The following is a 17,558-nucleotide window of genomic DNA, read 5'->3' as shown; positions in this document are numbered from 1 at the left end:
TAAAAATGCAATTTAATAAAAAAATTGTTTTTATTGGAAAACAACACATAATTTACAATAATTGAACCTACAAAATAGACATAAAAACATTTGATTAAATATTGTACTTACAAGTGAATACGAATACACAGTGCATGCGCATGCACTCATGTTCGGAGTGAAAAGTACTCGTAAAATGAAAAATACATCAAAACGCGATGTTGTTGTACGACCAATACGTTGTTTAATTAATGGATGTGCGCGAGGTGCCGAACTTAGCGTAGCTGCGCCACTCAAACTATCGACACAGTGGACACGGATGTTGCGGATGCAGACAACACCAAAGATACGGCCTGATGAATTACTGCAGGTAAATTACATTTTTTTATGGAACTGTTTGATAAAAATTATACCGATAGTTACCCAAAACCCGCACGAATTACTCGTATAAATGTGAGTGAAATTGAAATAAATAATATAAAAAAAACTTTTTAATATACAACGCTTTTATAAATGGACTAAAAAGTAGAAAATAATATTTCTCAGTCCCATAGAATTTGTTTTGATAACTTTTGATTGAAATTTTAGCAAAAGTCATTATAAACAATCTATGAAATTGAAAATGAAAAACGTGGAGCGCATGCAATACAAAGCATTCGATTTAATTGACAATAGTCAAACTACATAACGTAGACCTAAAATTTCTACAGCGAAAGTAGAACTTTGAAATCGATTTTAAGCGGTCGTTATTCATATACCCACATACATACATACATATATTACTTTTCATATCAATTCAAGTGTATTACATGCGCCCCACGCTTTTCATTTTCAATTTCATAGATTGTTTATAATAACTTTTGCTAAAATTTCAAAATCAAAAGTTATCAAAACAAGTTCTATGGGACTGAGAAATATTATTTTCTACTTTTTAGTCCATTTATAAAAGCGTTGTATATTAAAAAGTTTTTTTTATATTATTTATTTTCTACTTTTTAGTCCTGTCTGAATAAAATGTTGCAATAGATATTAAAATAATTCAACAATATTAATAGAAAGGTACACACACATGCATTTACATATGTATGTACATACAAACGAGCACCAATTAATTTTATTTAAAGAAATGGCGTGTCGTCTATTTCCGCTGTAGCAAACGTAGTACATAGGGCGACATCTAGATGTCATCTACCTCGCCCTATTCACTACAGCTGTCGCCCTATGCACTATGCTTTTTTATAGGAACTTTTCAAAGCTTTGCTTTGGTGTCGGACACACAACATTGAAAGTTTCTGGATCCACAACATTGAAAGTTTCTGGACACACAACATTGCAAGTTGATAAAAGCGTTGTAAAATTGACAAGAGTGCAATGCACCAGCAAAAGGCTGCAAAACAAAAACCAGCAGATCTGTTACTATGTGTGTACATATCTATGTATGCACGACAAGTATTCCGTGAAATAACGGTGCGTGTTAGCCTCCCCGTTCGTTCATTTTGATTGATGTGTTCACTGAATGGTTTTGTTAAACTTTATGATTTACGATGTTGCACACAGAGTATGGCCGTGTCTGGGCACACATCTTGCTTTCGATAAAGGATATCAGAATGTGAACAGATCATGCCGCATATGGCATCATATTAAACTCAATGGTAACTAAATGTTGTTAGCAAATGTTAGAACAAAGGGTAAGACAACATAATGTAAGGAGCGTGAATAATTATTTAGCAGCTACGAAAGCTTTTTGGAGGGTCACCTCAACCCAAGTTCATAAGTTTTCTACATTAAAGCTTTACAAAGGGTGCCCTGATATTGCACTTTAGTGTGTAGGCTAGGAAAACTCGAGAATTCTTACTCACCTTAATTACTTATGTGTATGCATATTATGGTGGTCCAAAAATGCATGTGAGAAAAGTAAAGTCGGGCTTTCATCAAAAAATATATATATATATACCCTTGTTTTCTTTTAATCCAAAAAATATTTAGAGATGGCTCAAAGTTTCCCATATAAACTATGTATTTTTCGTAGAAATGGTGTAGAATCCTGAAAATCAATATTTTTCAATCGGCAAACTCAATTTTTTTTCGGGACACTTCCAAAAAAAAATACCCAATCGCTTAACTAATTAAATTTAAAACAATTTTAAGTTTTACTAATTTTAACTGATAATTCAAAATATATATATAATTTTACATTTAATTTAGAATTTTGATTTTTAATAATTTTAAACAACAATTAAACATTTTCTTAATATTAAAGATTTTTTCTGGATCCCCCTATCGCATTTTTGGAGGTTTTTGGGGTACCTATAAAAAAAAAATGTCGGCCGCTGTGGTGTAGTGGTAAGCAGTGCGCGCTTTCACTCATCAGCACCTGGGTTCAAGCCCTGGTCAAAGCAACATCGCAAAAAATTTAGAAAACGGTTTTTCTTAACAGCGGTCGTCCCTCGGCAGGCAATGGCATACCTCCTCATAAAAATACAATCGCCGTTCGGAGTCGGCGTAAAACTGTAGGTCCCTCTGCTTTGTGCGACAACATCAAGGCGCACGCCACAAGTCGGGGGAGAAGCTCGGCCAAACACTAACATATGTGTAAGCGCCAATCTATTATTATTATTATTATTATAAAAAAAATAGTTAATATTATAAAATTATTAAATAAACATTTAGGTGTTATTTTCTGAAGTCTCCTGAGGAAAAACAGAGTTGTAGATTGATAAATATTAATTTTCTTGAATCCTATACCGCTTCTACGAATTTTTTTTTCCATAAAAAATTAATTGGAAATTTTGAGCGCTCTAAATATTTTTCATTAAAAACCAGCACGGATATATTTTTTGCGGTATAGAAGAGCCCTAGGAAGTGATAGCAATAAAATTCCGACTTACTTTTTTTTACCACCCTAGTGTGTTTACATTGTATTTTATAGTCGACATAGCAATTATTATAAATAAGCGCTTCCTATATAAATACACTAGGGTGGTCTTTTGTACATGAGCAAATCCTAGCGTTGCAGACGGTACGTTACATTTTTTTTGGTGCAAAAAAGTTATAAATTAAAAAAATGTTGTTAAAGCTCAAAACACGCATGGGACTCTACATATATGTTGCACAATAGCAGAAATACACCGACAGCTTGAGCAAGAAGAAGCAAGGCGATTATGCTGCTTATAGAGTTAAGACTTGACTATGACCGAAATAAAATTCGCTAAAGCAACGGCAGTGTTCTTTCATAGATCGTAAAAGCATCTGGTACGCTATGGACGTTATATCCGTCCATGTGAGACCTCTTATGGTTTAATTTAATTTTTATTGGTGTCTAAAAGTTTTGGTAGGTCAAAATAAGTAGTGAGTCACGTAGATATGTACTTTTGAAATGAAAATTGCTTGCGCAGTAGCTTAGTCGTTCACAAATATCTAATAAAATTACAATTAAGAGCTATAATTTCCCAAAAAAAAAAGAAACTCAAATGCATTTGCTAAAAAATGCTCTTTTGTGGTATTTTCAACTCATTCCAGTTGTCGAATGGCCATGACTAGCGCTAAACTATTTTGGTGGAAGCCATAAAGTATACCAAATTATATGGTTCCCGAGGGAAAATTTTTATTATTTTTTTTGTGTGTGGAGCATGAGAAGTTTGTATCTATGTACATATAGATATTGGCTTCGGGTACAAATGTTTAACTGGACTTGCTAAAATTGTATTCAGCCGCTTAGCTAACATTTCTGCTTAAATTTAATCTAATTTAGGTGTATGTATGTATGTTTTGTATAATTTATGAACTTTTGTAAACACAATAAATCACCATGACTAGGCATTTTCTGTCACCTAGTTTGTTTAGGCCAAGACACATTGAACAGGTAGTATCAGTATAGCAGCTGATTTGATTTTTTTTCAAATTATTTGGTCTCGAAAATGTCAAATATTTTTAATTTATTCTCACAAAAATTCTAAATTGTTAAAATCTATTTGCATGTGAAACCTGTTTCCATACAATATAAGCGATTGAACAGCAGCTTCAGGAATGCTCGCCCAACTCAGCAGCACAACTGCTGATTACTGGGCCTTGCAAAGAATGGATCAATGTTTCGAGAAGAAAACAAATTTACTAAGAAAGAAAGATGCAACAATTTTAATTTTTTCCCAATTTCAATATATTTTTTTTGTATTTCACCTGGCACGCCTTGATTTAGACGGAAAAAACCCAGAACAGTTTTTGACAGTTTCGATACCAGAAGCAAAAACAAAATATACGCAAATGTTGTTTTTGCTCTAATGCTACTACCTCTTTGATATGCCTTGGTTTAGGCTAATGACCTGTCTACCTGTCTAGTCTACAGCGGCCGACGTCGCCGAATAGATGAAGCTACATAATACGATCCGATAGAGCTCAGGTTTAGTCCCTGGTCCCGTCAACATCTAAAAAAATACCGGCATTGAAAAAGCGTCCCACGAAAACCATCTGCTGCATTGAGTCGGCGTAAAACTATAGGTATCTGCCTTTGTGTGTCAACCTCAAGACGTACAGCATAAATTGGAGTAGAAAAGTTCGGCCCAATGCTTAACAAAATGCTTGAAGTTCATTAAAAAAAAAGTCAAGAAATCCCAATGGTATTCGTGGTCCTCATTATTGGCATTAAACCTGTGGCTTTCAATTTTCGCAAAGGTTTCTACCTGCACGACCGCCTAATGAATGGTTAAATATTTTATTTTAATTTCTCGCCCCATGGAGCGCTATTAGATAGATAATTATAAAAACACCGTTCTCACAAAAAATTGCCAGATTTATTTGTATTTGAACGTTGTTGGATCTCCGAATGAATTGATACGCACAGATCAATGAGGTGATTGACGTTTAAAGGTCAACCTCACTGCATTTGTTGTATTTCTTCCCCCCCCCCCCCCCTCCCCTTCTACAATTGGATATAATTTCCAATCCAAATTAAATGTAAATAAACTCTCACGCACTTCACTGCCATTGCTTTCTTCTATGCAACACACTAGCAGGCAAATTTAGGGAAAAAACGTCAGCTGGAATTAAGGCTCAGACGCTATAAATTGTGACCATAGATTTGTCTACGTCACTTGTGGTAAAGAATGGAATTTTAATTGCCTTCAATGCGTAACGTCTCCAGCTCCACAAGACGAAAGTGCATTGGAGGACACGACCGCCAAAGGCATTTAACTAATACATGCACATATCCGAGTTTGCCAAATAACCGCACACAGTATCCATTGGGACGCAGTTTAATTACGCAATGCAGTGTACAGCTTCGTTAACGCGGCATTGAACCACTGAAGAGTGAAATCGGAATGCAAAGGAGCAAAAAACTTAAATCAACTTCTACGTTGTTATAGGCAACGGTTTTTAGCCGTAAACCACATGAACGTATACCGACATCCTTACACATCCATACATATAAAAATGTATACATACATACATACATGGATTGTACTAGAACTAGCATTACTATTATAAAAAGAATAAGTACTTTCAGAAAACGAAAGGTCCAATCGCAGATAGGAAACTAGACGAGACTTTTTTATGACTAACTACTTTGATGCAGAGACCCAGAATAATAATTATGTCATGGTGGATTTTTAATAAAGTCATTTAAATTTTCGTAAGAATTATAATAGTCTTTTGATAATAATTATGTGTGAGAAAAATTGTTTAAGTCATCGATAACTATTATTTTAAGACTTGTATAATAAAAGTCTTTTCATAATATTTATTAGCGAGATAAATATTTTTACGTATTCAAAGACTTTTATTTTGAGATTTATATTATAAAAGTCTTGTAATAATAATTATCATTGAGATAAACAATTTTAATCCTTCAAAGACTTTTATTTTGAGACCTTTTTCACAAAAGTCTTTTCATAATAATTATGACCAGTTGGGGACTAGATTGGAACTATATTATATATTTAGTCCCGACCTGGTTCCAAACTAAGCCCCAACTGGTCTCAAACTAAGCCCCAACTGGTGCCAAACTACTCCCCGTATAGGCCCGAACTAGTCCCCGTCTTTTAAGACTTAAAACATTTTTTCGCACTCATAATTATTATGAAACGACTTTTATAATATAAGTCTCAAAATAAAAGTCTTTGAAGACCTAAAAATATTTATCTCAATGATAATTATTATCAAAGGACTTTTATAATATAAGTCTCAAAATAAAAGTATTTGAAGACTTAAAAATATTTATCTCTCTGATAAATATTATGAAAAGTCTTTTATTATACAAGTCTTAAAATAATAGTTATCGATGACTTACAAATATTTTCTTACACGTAATTATTATCTTAAGACTTTAATAATTCTTACGAAAACTTGGATGACTTTTTTAATAATTACTATGATAATATACAATAGTATAATAATATAATCCTAACCTTAATTTTAATCTTTCTTAATCTTGGCCTTAAGCTAAACCTTAATCGGAATCTTAATATCCAAGCCTGCATAAGAATTAAATGCCATTCAGTCAATATATTCTTATAGTTTCGAGCATTTTGAGTGATCTTAGAAAATTATATTGACCCCAAAAGAGAAGAACTCATTTTCTTACCTGTTATTTCTTTGGGAAAAATAAATGTTCGATGCGAGAAAAGAGCGGAGATTAATGGAGGATAATTACTATACCAAATACTAAAATCTGTGTCAAGCTCAGGTTGCATTCCAGGATTTTTTTTTTTTTTTTGACGTGGACTTATATTCATACAAACATACGTAGTTGTCTGCAAAATATGCAAGAAAAGTAAAAAGATTAAAAAAAAATGTATGAGTAAAATTTTTAAAATCTAATGCGGCGGCCTTTAAAGCTTTAGAAACTTGGCATTTCCTGCCCAAAGTTGCATTTTTTTTCGATTCCTATAGCATTTCAGTTTGGATTTTTGCCAGCTTTGAAATTATAATTTCACAAACAGGACACTTTTTTGACCTCTTTGATAAATAAGCTCATACATACATACATGTGTACATATATTCTTATTATAATAATAATAATATAATAGATTGGCGCTTACACATATGTTAGTGTTTGACCGAGCTTCTCCTCCGTATTCGTATTAAGTATATGAAAATAAAAATTGTATGAGCCAATTATTTTAAAAATGGCATAAGTCATTTCATTCCGTTGGGCTTCAGTATTTGAAAGCGTGTGTTATTCGTTCAACTTCATATGCTAAAGGTTAAAGGTGTTGCCATTTGTTTAAAATTATGACGGTAGAACGATTTACAGATGCATTCAGTTAGAAGTAACCAGCCATTTAAGCACCAGAAGTAAAAATCACTTATGCCACTTTCAAAATAAACGGCTCATAAAATGTAAGTTTACATAAAAATGCCACTCGGACTATGTAGCCAGCAAACTGTCAATTTCTGTTAGCTCAACTTGGATGCAGCTGCTGCTTATTAAAACTCATACCAATGTATTGTCGTACATACATACATACATGCATAAATATTATATATTTATACACATATGTATCAACTGGATATATGTGGGGAAAAATGTCTTATAAATAGATATGTACTTAGGAAATGCGTTGATTGCACTTGCCATTAAGATATTCATTCGTCCATCTCTCAATGTTGTAGTTTTATTGCAATTTTCACTAACACATTTCACCATATCACAAGAATAAATGCAACTCAGTTTTAACTGCTGCGGTCTATCGCACGTATACTTTCGTCTGCATGCACACATATGTATATAAATTAGGGTGGTCCAAAAACGCATGTGAAAATTAAAGTCGGAATTTTTATATAGGATTGTTTTATACAGGAAAAAATATACCCCTCTTTTTTATTTTGAAATCAGAAAATATTTAGAGGTCGCTCATAGCGCTCAAAGTTTTCCATGTATTTTATATTGGGAAAAAACTACTTTTCGGAGAAGTGGTATAGAATTCTTGAAAAGCAGTATAATTCGATCCGAAAGCATTGTTTCTCTTCAGGAGATTCCCAATAATAATACGCAATTATTTATTTAACAATTTTTTCATAGTAACTGTAATTTATAGGTCCGCCAAAACCCCCAGAAAATGCTACAAAATTCAATGGGGGATAAATAAAAAATTTTTAGTATTAAAAATTGGTTAGATAAACAATTGGGTATTGCTACTGGAAGTCTCCTAAACGAAAATATTGATTTTGAAGAATTCGATACCATTTCTACGAAAAGTTGTTTTTTTCCTTTAAAAATTTTTTGATTTCAAAATAAAAAAAAGGGGTATATTTTTTCGATATAGAACAGCCCTAGGGGTTGAGAGCTTTAAAATTCCGACTTTATCTGTTTTGGACCACCCTAATATACACACATACGTCTGCATTTTAATAAACTGCATATCTCAATCATTTTTAGTTTCTTCTTGCGATTTTGTATGTATGAACTTTTTCTGCAATAAATGCATACATCCATGCACATTAGAGTGGTCCAATTTTTGTATGGGGGAAAAATGTGATCCTACAAAACGCGATATTTGTCATATCTATACCAACTTTCAATTTTCTACTGCAACCAATACAGGGTGTTAAATGACCTCGAAATGCGCTACTGGGTCGCTGTGAAACTGGCAAAAATATTGGTGATTTTTATAAAAAGCTACTGTTTCTGTGACAACCGAAGCTTGTAATTTTTTTTATATAATTAAAATTTTAAATGTTCTTAGGTTGCTTAACCAATTGTTTGATTAATGTATGCTCACAATACTTCTTGAGTAAAATATAGGCATCATGAGCATCCTCTAAATTTTTACTTAGAAACGTAAAGTTTGGTACCAGCACCTCTTTCGGCAGGAGAAAAAAACAGATTGTAGGCAACAGTTCAAAACAGCATACAACAAATATTGTTTTAAAAATTGTGTATGTCAGATGCACGCAGCATACGACATGTAGCAAAAAGGCAATTAATAGTTTTAGGGCAGTGTCACACGATTAGGCATTTGCCCAAAATTTGTTGCAAATCGTATCCCAATCATGTGAATACACAAATATTTTTCCTTATTCCAATCACGAAAAACAATTTGCTCAAATTTTTCAATAGAAGTTCGCTGTATTTTACAAATCGTGTAACTACAAAAAAAAACATCCGTCCCAATTTTTTTATTTTTTACCAATAGCACAAATAAAAAAACTGTACAAATCTGTTCAAATGTACTAATCGTGTGACACTGTCTTTAGAGTTCCTGAAAAGGAAAACAGAGTTCTGCAAAACTACGCTGAAAAAAAAATTCAGAAAAGTAGAAAAGGTTGAATATTTTAAAAGAAATAGAAATAAATCTGTTCTGAGTAACTTTTCAATAGTTCTAGAGGTCCTGAGAAGGAAAAAGAAAGTTCGCAAATATACGCCAAAAAACTTCTTTTTTTAAGTCGAAAAATTTAAATTTGTGAAAAAAATTAAAACTATTCTGCGTAGCTATTCAATAGTTCTAGAGTTGCTGCGTAGGAAAAAATAAGTAAATTTGAAAAAAGTAAAAATTTAAACTCTTCTGAGTAGCTTTTAATTAGTTCTAGAGTTTCTGAAAAGGAAAAAAACAGTTCTGTAAAATTACGTCGAAAAACACAGTTAAAAAAAAATCGAATAAGATGAATTAAAACAAAAATAACAACAATAAAAATAAAAATAAAAACTAATCTGAGAAGCTTTTCAGTCGTTCATTTGCGTTATACCGTACCCCAGCTTCCCATACATATTCTCACCTCGTCTTTGGCGCCGAGTGTATCTACTTTGACCGTACGCTCTGGTGTGGACTCTTATTTCACAAAAAGTGGTAGCGCCTTTTAAAAATATCGAAAGGTGTTCGTTCCATATATCAAGTTTGATTTGGACATCAGTTATCAGATTTCCGTTCTCGTCTTTACTACTCTAAAAGACACAAAATTCCTCTCAACGCTGCCAAAGAGGAAGTTTATCGAGGGGCTAAGCACTCGTATGCCTACTATAATTTTGCATACACAATGGGCTTTCTAAAAATATAAACCTTTCAAATCTGTATTTTTAAGGGGAAACAACTCATCCTAATGTGAATACGTTCACGACGTACTATTTCCAATATACATAAGTACATACATATATTTATAAGTAGTTGTGCATATGAATATACATATGTAAGTATGTGTTTGTAGCTAGATAAATATCTGCAGTTGCATTTAACCGCTCGGTGTGTTTTTTTCTAATTTACCACAAGCACTTTCACCAACAGCTGACAAATAGCCAATAAGCCAAGCGTGCATCTAGACGCAGAAGAGATGAACGAGTATGTATAAAGGATATAAAGGATATTAAGTGACCGATGGCATGGCTTGACAATTACTTTGGTATATGCTTACATATCGTAATATTTATGTAGGAATGAAGAACACATATTCCAAAACACGCACGAAGAAAAATCTCACTGAGGCACGGTCCAGCACGACCCGAATCGAAAGAAATATGTATTTACTTTAAGTAAAAATAAAGCATTGCTGTTAATTATTTTACACAAGACAATTTCAATACTACTTAGTAAAAAATGGTTTTTTGGCGCTTACAACTTTGCAAAGCATCTCCTCAAATTTTATGAGAAGCCTTTTCATCGCAGAAATACAATCGGAGGTCTGCCATTGCATGCCGATAAACAACTTTTTCTAACTTATATGTTGTTACTCAGACACAACGGCCATACCTTTTGCTACTATTTATTACTTTTTAGTGCGATTCTTCTGGGCGTTTGCTTCGCGGTTCTTAAATTGGCAAAGTTGCACTCTCATAGCTTCTAGCGGGGCAAAAAGGGAAAATTTTTATTCGAGTAAATGTTAGCCATAGATCACCCTAGTGATGAGTTAATTGTAAAAATGTATATATTTACTATGTATACATATATTATATATGTGTATTAGACTGTGTCAAATATAACGAATGTTTTTTTTCCTTTCGGTCCCGTACGAGAATTCGTTGTCGGTCACCAAAAAAAAAACAAAATTATTGAAAAATAAGATTTTTTTTAATAATCGATTAATTATAATAAATTAAAAAGAGCAATTTCGTAGCCGATTCAATTTTATATAATGAATGCATGTTTGAAGTAGCTAGGCTTTTGACAAATTGTTCAGTAGAAGGTTTTCTTGCATTTTTTCCATGTAAACCAGTCAAGTGTGTTCGAACTTTGTATGAAAGAATATAACTCACTTCCGGTTTCACAAAAGCAATTTAAATGAAATATGATTTTTTTCTTTCAGTTTCCATTATAGGTTCAAATAAAAAATAATAATTTTACACTTAAATTGCTTTCGTGCAACTGGCTATGACACCATATAAATTAATGCTGCAGTTTTCAATTAAAATCAATTTACACCATAATGTACTTTCGGTAAATTAAAACAATTTTCTTGAAAATTTAAAAACTTTTATTGTAATCATATTTTATGATAAGCAAGTTTTCCGGGATCCCGGTATTCCGGCATTGTCTTCCCTAATATGTGCACATGTGTGTATATTTACTTTCGCCATCCAAATGTTCCAAGTACATATATGTATGTACATATACATAAGTTTGAAATTATAGTACATATAAAATGGGTATTAATATAATGAATGTTTATGAAATTTTTCCATATCCTACATACGGAAATTTAATGAGCTGAATTGCGTTAGAAAAAGTAAAACATGTAGAATGTATGCACATATGTATGTATGCATAAAACAGTAGCAGTTAACAGGTTCTTAAAAGTGAAAAACCCTATCTCGATTATGTGAACAAAAGGTTTTTCCAAGAATTTATTTCCGAAGGGTGTTCTTCTGCGAAGTAAGCGATTCGGAGCAATTTTTTAATGTGAGGTATATTCAAATTGTACTAGATGCTGGAGTCAGATCGATTGGTGTTTGTCATCGAAATTATCAAAGCGAATATATGTACATATTTTATTCCGTAATAATTTCTGCAGTTTTCCAGCATTATTTTGGAAGGAGCAGATTCACTTGCATAGCTCGCAATGAAATTCAAAGTTTTAATTTTGTTCGAGAAATGTGAAGAAGCCAGTAGTCACTTTTAAACAAGTATGACATTGCCAAATCCACGGCGGGTACGATTTAAAAAATGCTTGAGTACTAGCTGCTCAGGAAATTTTATGTGTAAACATCTATGCACGGCTTTGTTAGGTTAGAAATTAAACCTTAATTTCATCTCATTTTATTAGTTTTGTCGAGAGCAGTACACAACTATTTCATAAACACTTCGAAAATCGTAGTTCAAGACCATTTCAGGATCATTTCGTGGCTAGTTTCGAACTAGGCCGATGTGATCCAGAACTAGTTCCAAAATGGTCCTGAAGTGGTTTTGAAAAAGTAGCAACCTTGTCCCAAAGGAATATCGAACAAGTCTTGGAACATTCCCAAAATGGTTGCTTGCTAGTCTCAAATATTCCAATAATAGTGGTGGACTAGTCGCGAAATCGTCCGGAGCTAGTCTCTAATGGTTCAGAACCATTTGGTCCTCAAATAGTCCTGAACCTGTCTCGAAATCGTCCCAAATTCATCCCGCACAAGTCTCAAAATGGTCCTTAAATAGCCCTGAATTGGTCCCGAAATGATCACGAACTAGTCACTAAATGTTCCTAAACCAATAGTGAACTAGAGCCGAAATAACCTGAGGAATGTTCATTTGTACACACAAGACCCAATTACAAATTTTCTGCTGGGTTATTGCAAATTTTACCCATACCGAGAGCTAAGCTGTTTACACATCGAAAATTTTTAACAAATTCTCAAAAAGCTCCCATAACGACTGAGCTTATTGAAGCGAAAACAATAATAATAATAACAACAATAAAAAGCATTGAAAAAATCATTCCATGCAATTTTATATAATAACAACCCAATCAAAAATAATAAAAAGTACTAAAATATGTGAATATGTATTAAATAATTTGGCGTTACTTATTATTTTCATTAAATTTTTTGTTTCTATTATGTGAACAAATATGTAGAAATAGTGAACCCCCCTGAATTAGTTAAAATAATTGAGCCGCTATTGTATACATACATTTGGCTATCACCAGAGATAGAATAGCTAGGGAATGCTTAAAAGAAAAATTAGAAGCAAAAAATGCATAACGCAGCTTAATTGGACATCATTTAAGTAATATAAATTTCAAGGCTGCTGCTGCATCAAAATGATGCACATACATATACACATCTGTTTGTGTAAAGTTAGACTTAATAAAAGTAATAAAGATGTTATGATTTAAGAGTATACTAATAAATATTTCTTTCATACTTCATCTGATGGAAATGGACTTTGAAGTTAATAAAAAAATTTCCTTAAACAGAAGTCAACAAATTTGTTTATAATTTCATAATCTAAGAGCATTTTTAAGAGTTTCAGTTAATGTTTTCAATACTGAATTTTAAAGTAACAAAACAGTCATGAAATTTTCCTATGTGTAAAATTTAAGCTATATTGGATCCCATCGCATAAAAATTACCACATTTAATTTAAGATCGCTATATACTCGCTTACACACTTTTGGTATGCCACCATAAGGCACCTCACAGAATAAATAACCCAACATTAGTTATTCTGCGGACAAATTAAAAAGGTTGCGCATACGCTCCGGTGTCCTGCAGTAAATGTATTCATTCATGAACATGGAAATATTTCGTGGAAAGTAATTAATTCCGGTTACCGGATTTGTTGACATTTTATTCGTTGACAAAGCTTACTCAAAATCTTTACTCAGAAATTTTCTTGCGGCTTTCAGCTTTGCCTGTGACCAATACATTTAGATAAGATGTATAAGTACATATAGCATTAGTATCGAGCTTCTAAAAAATTTTTTATATTTATGTATTTCTTAAATGCATTTACACTGAATTCGTCGTTGATTATCAGTTTGTCTTCTCATTTTTCACAGGCGGCAGAATCAGGAAATTTGGATGAGTTTAAGCGTCTATATCAAGCGGATAATGGTCGTTTGTCTATAAAAGATGGCAAGGGACGAACAGCTGCGCATCAAGCAGCAGCACGAAATCGTGTGAATATATTGCGATATATAAATGATCAGCATGGAAGTAAGTTGATTAGCTACCACGTTCATAATTCTACTAATTTATGTGGAGTAGCTTGTGCGACAAATTTTCATTTTATTTAATTGGAATATTTTTTATTTTCTTACAGATTTTAACGCAAAGGATAATGCAGGAAACACTCCACTACATGCGGCAGTCGAGAACGATTCGTATGAAGCGCTTAGTTATTTGCTGTCCCTGTAAGTTTCCAAAAGAAATTAGAACCTTTTAAAAAAAATATTTCGGACTGTTAGAATACACCTAAAGAGTGAGAACTTTGCGAGTTAATATTAATCGCTTGCAAAAATGCATGTTTTCTACCATAGCTTAAATACTTTGTTAAACGTAAATTATTTGCATATATACATCTAATAAACGTTTGTCAGTGACAGTGTCTACTTCCCTTCGCAAAAACAAGTTCTAACTTAGAAATAAATTTTGAATGTAATGACTCGCCTCTCTATTGGAGTCACCAAAGTTAACTCAATATTCTGCGTACTTATCCGCAGGTAAATGGCCTTTTGGCAGCATATCTTAGCACCGTACTTAACAATTTGCAGTAAGTTTTCGAGTTGTTCAGTATAGAGTCCTTGGACAGGACCTTTCTTAGCCTTACAATCTCGTTAAAGCTCTCGGTGTCACTAAGGAAATTCTCCCACAAACCTCTCGTTTTTATTCGTAGAGCTTTCTTATAATTCCATAGCAGATCCCAATACTATCCCATAAGCATTTCCAAAGAGTGCCAAGTTGGAGGTTTCACCAAAGTGGCATTGCTCTTTCCCAACATTGGGCCTGCACTTAAATTGCTATGGCGTACTGTGTACTATTTTGAAAAAAGGGCCTAAATCAATTATCTCGAGAACGAGAAGAGAAAGCGAGAACCTAGATGGAGAATGTAGTAAAAACAGTATTTGAAGGTGCATCCAACGAGACTATTAGTCCAGAATTCTCCATACGAAAAGCTTTAAAATAACTCATTTATTTCGCCATCTCTTCTCGTTTTCCATACAATTTGATTTTTTACCTTTTTTTCAAAAACAAAGAACACTGTGGGGAGAAGGAAGCAGAGAAAGCACTTATGTACGTCAATCGCTAGTATTTTTGCATATCCGAAGGGACTGGGAGCACTCGCATTCTCAACAAAGCCGTATGAGACGTCAATTCCATGTGAAAATATGCCGAACTTAGAACTTTCTCTCTTGCTCGGTCTATGGTCACAACCCCCACCCTCAGTGCTGTCATTAGGCAAAGTGCAAAGCTTGCTGCTCCTAGTTTGCATTCGCATCTCACATAATGTACATACGTGGAAGTTACACGCCTTCAGCCCAGAGATCTTTTCCCCCGACGAGAGCTATGGTTCCTGGACTAACGTCGCATGCACAGACTGCTCTCCCAGCCAAAATTTGGGTGCCGAAATTTTATAAAATTGCGAATACCGTAAAATTAAGCGAAGCAGACCATGATACGTCTCAGAAACGCATTTATTGTAGGCGCAAATCTACTATTATTAACCTGGCCAAATTAAACCTGGAGAAGGGTTTAAAAACTACTGAGTTGGTATATTCTGAACGCAGTAGGTACTGGCCAACCTTTAAATAGATTATATATTGTTCTATACAATAAAAATGATATCAGGCTACTCACCAAATAGGCCAGGCACCAAATAGGTATTATCGGAAAGTCCGAATTCGGTCTCTGCAGGGCGATGAAACTTCCTTTTTGACTGTCCACTTTGGCTAGACAAAGATTATTTCATTTAAAGCTACAATGATCGAAGGTGGCTTTAAGATTCATTAAGGAAGTGGAACGTACCTTGGGGTTACTGGGTTAGGCACTCACTTTAACTAACTATTAACATACATTTATGGATAATCATTTGAAGGCACGAACGTTTTTTACACCATTTTGAATTAGTCCGGCCATCGTTCTGGTCTGGTATCCGCCCTACATCCTCTCGGCGCATTAATTTAAGCAAAATTGTTCTAGTGAATATAATCCCGGCGTTGAGCCGCACATAGAGCCATAGGTCCTTAGCGTTACGCATTAAAGTAGACATCACAAAGAATGTCAACGCTTTTTGCGAATTTCAGTAGCAATTTTAGCTCTACTTTGGAGATGCTGAAACTTCCTGCTTACAAATCCCTTTACTGACGAAACAAATATAAATTTTCTAATTCTCAATCAATTTTTTGATAAAATATATATTTCTTTTCCATACCTCATCAATTTACGTTTGAAAAGTGGCGGAAAAATAAATAGAGCCGCGACATTTTAAAAAGTTTTGACGGTTTTCCGTTTTTTATTTAAAGTTTCATTAAAACTTCAAACTTTTTACCAGATGTTTCAGTGAAAAATTTGGTAAGCTATTTATTTGCAGTGTAAAGTGTGATTTTTTATAAGTTTTTTCTGACGGCTTTACGCATTTTCTTCTATACAAAGTATCTTCGAACATTTTTTATATAGGAAAAAATGCGAACAACGTCAGCAAAAAAATCATCAAAAATCAACTGATTTCTTTTGCTCCTTACAATTGCATTCTGGTTAAAAAGTTTAAATTTTGATAAAACGTCGTTTAGTTTTCCTAATTTTTGTACAAAGTTTACTTGCGTGGTTTTTGTCTACAAAAAACATGATAAACAATAAAAACAAAAATCAAAAAGCCAAACTTAATAAAAATCGGCGCCCCTATTTAATTTTCCGCCACTGTATGCATACGACTCTAATAAATTCCATCTTATCATCACAGTCCCGTCGATACTAGTTTACTCAACGAGAAGAAGCAAGCACCAGTGCATTTGGCAACCGAATTGAATAAGGTACATGCGCTACGGGTAATGGGTAATTACCGTAAAGTAATCGATATACAACAGGGTGGTGAGCATGGACGCACCGCATTGCATTTGGCCGCCATTTATGATCATGAGGAGTGCGCTAGGATATTGGTGAGTGTAAGCATGAACAAACATGAGAATGTTTTGTAAGTGAATATATGTATTGCACATGTAAATATGTTTGTAAATACAAGCGCACTTAGATCTACAAAAAAATTCTATATGACAAACTGATACAAAACCATGTAATTATACACACACCCTTTTGCCATAATAGGTACATTAGCAGTAAGGTACTTATTCTATGTCTCCATTGCGATAAGATTTACCTATTAAGATCTAATAAATCCAATTATAATGCCAATCATTTCCATAACCACAAATGGATATATGTGACCTTTACATTTTCAAGTATTTGACGTTTGTTTACGTTGAATTTTATAAATACAAATCGACAGACATTGGAATACAGAATGAGCCATAAGAGGACATCTTTGTTAAAAAGAAGCCATATTTGGATCCTTTATCATTATTAGCATCTTATTTGTAGCAGATTTTTAAACCAATATTTTTAATTAAAATCCATATTTTAAAATAACATAAGAAAGTAGATTTCTTTATTGTCTTGATTTCAATGTTCGCAACTGTATGTTGAAAATATCGAGCCCTAACCGCCAAAATAACGTAAGCGA

General features: G+C 33.4%; 1 protein-coding gene across 1 annotated transcript in view; it reads left to right on the top strand.

The window, feature by feature from the left end:
* Positions 1–17,558, top strand: part of LOC118747107 (transient receptor potential cation channel subfamily A member 1-like) — a 106,135-nt gene that overhangs the window by 36,751 nt on the left and 51,826 nt on the right. The window contains exons 5-8 of the mRNA XM_036481097.1: positions 166–349; positions 13,882–14,038; positions 14,145–14,235; positions 16,782–16,977. Of these exons, the coding sequence (XP_036336990.1) occupies positions 166–349; positions 13,882–14,038; positions 14,145–14,235; positions 16,782–16,977 (628 nt within the window). The remainder of the gene's footprint in view (positions 1–165; positions 350–13,881; positions 14,039–14,144; positions 14,236–16,781; positions 16,978–17,558) is intronic.

The sequence above is a fragment of the Rhagoletis pomonella genome, unplaced genomic scaffold (assembly GCF_013731165.1).
Source record: "Rhagoletis pomonella isolate Grant_MI unplaced genomic scaffold, Rhpom_1.0 Rhpom_scaffold_00011, whole genome shotgun sequence".
In the NCBI taxonomy this organism is placed as follows: Eukaryota; Metazoa; Arthropoda; class Insecta; order Diptera; family Tephritidae; genus Rhagoletis; species Rhagoletis pomonella.
Note: the sequence above shows the minus strand (reverse complement) of the source record. Positions and strands in the feature narration are given on the sequence as shown.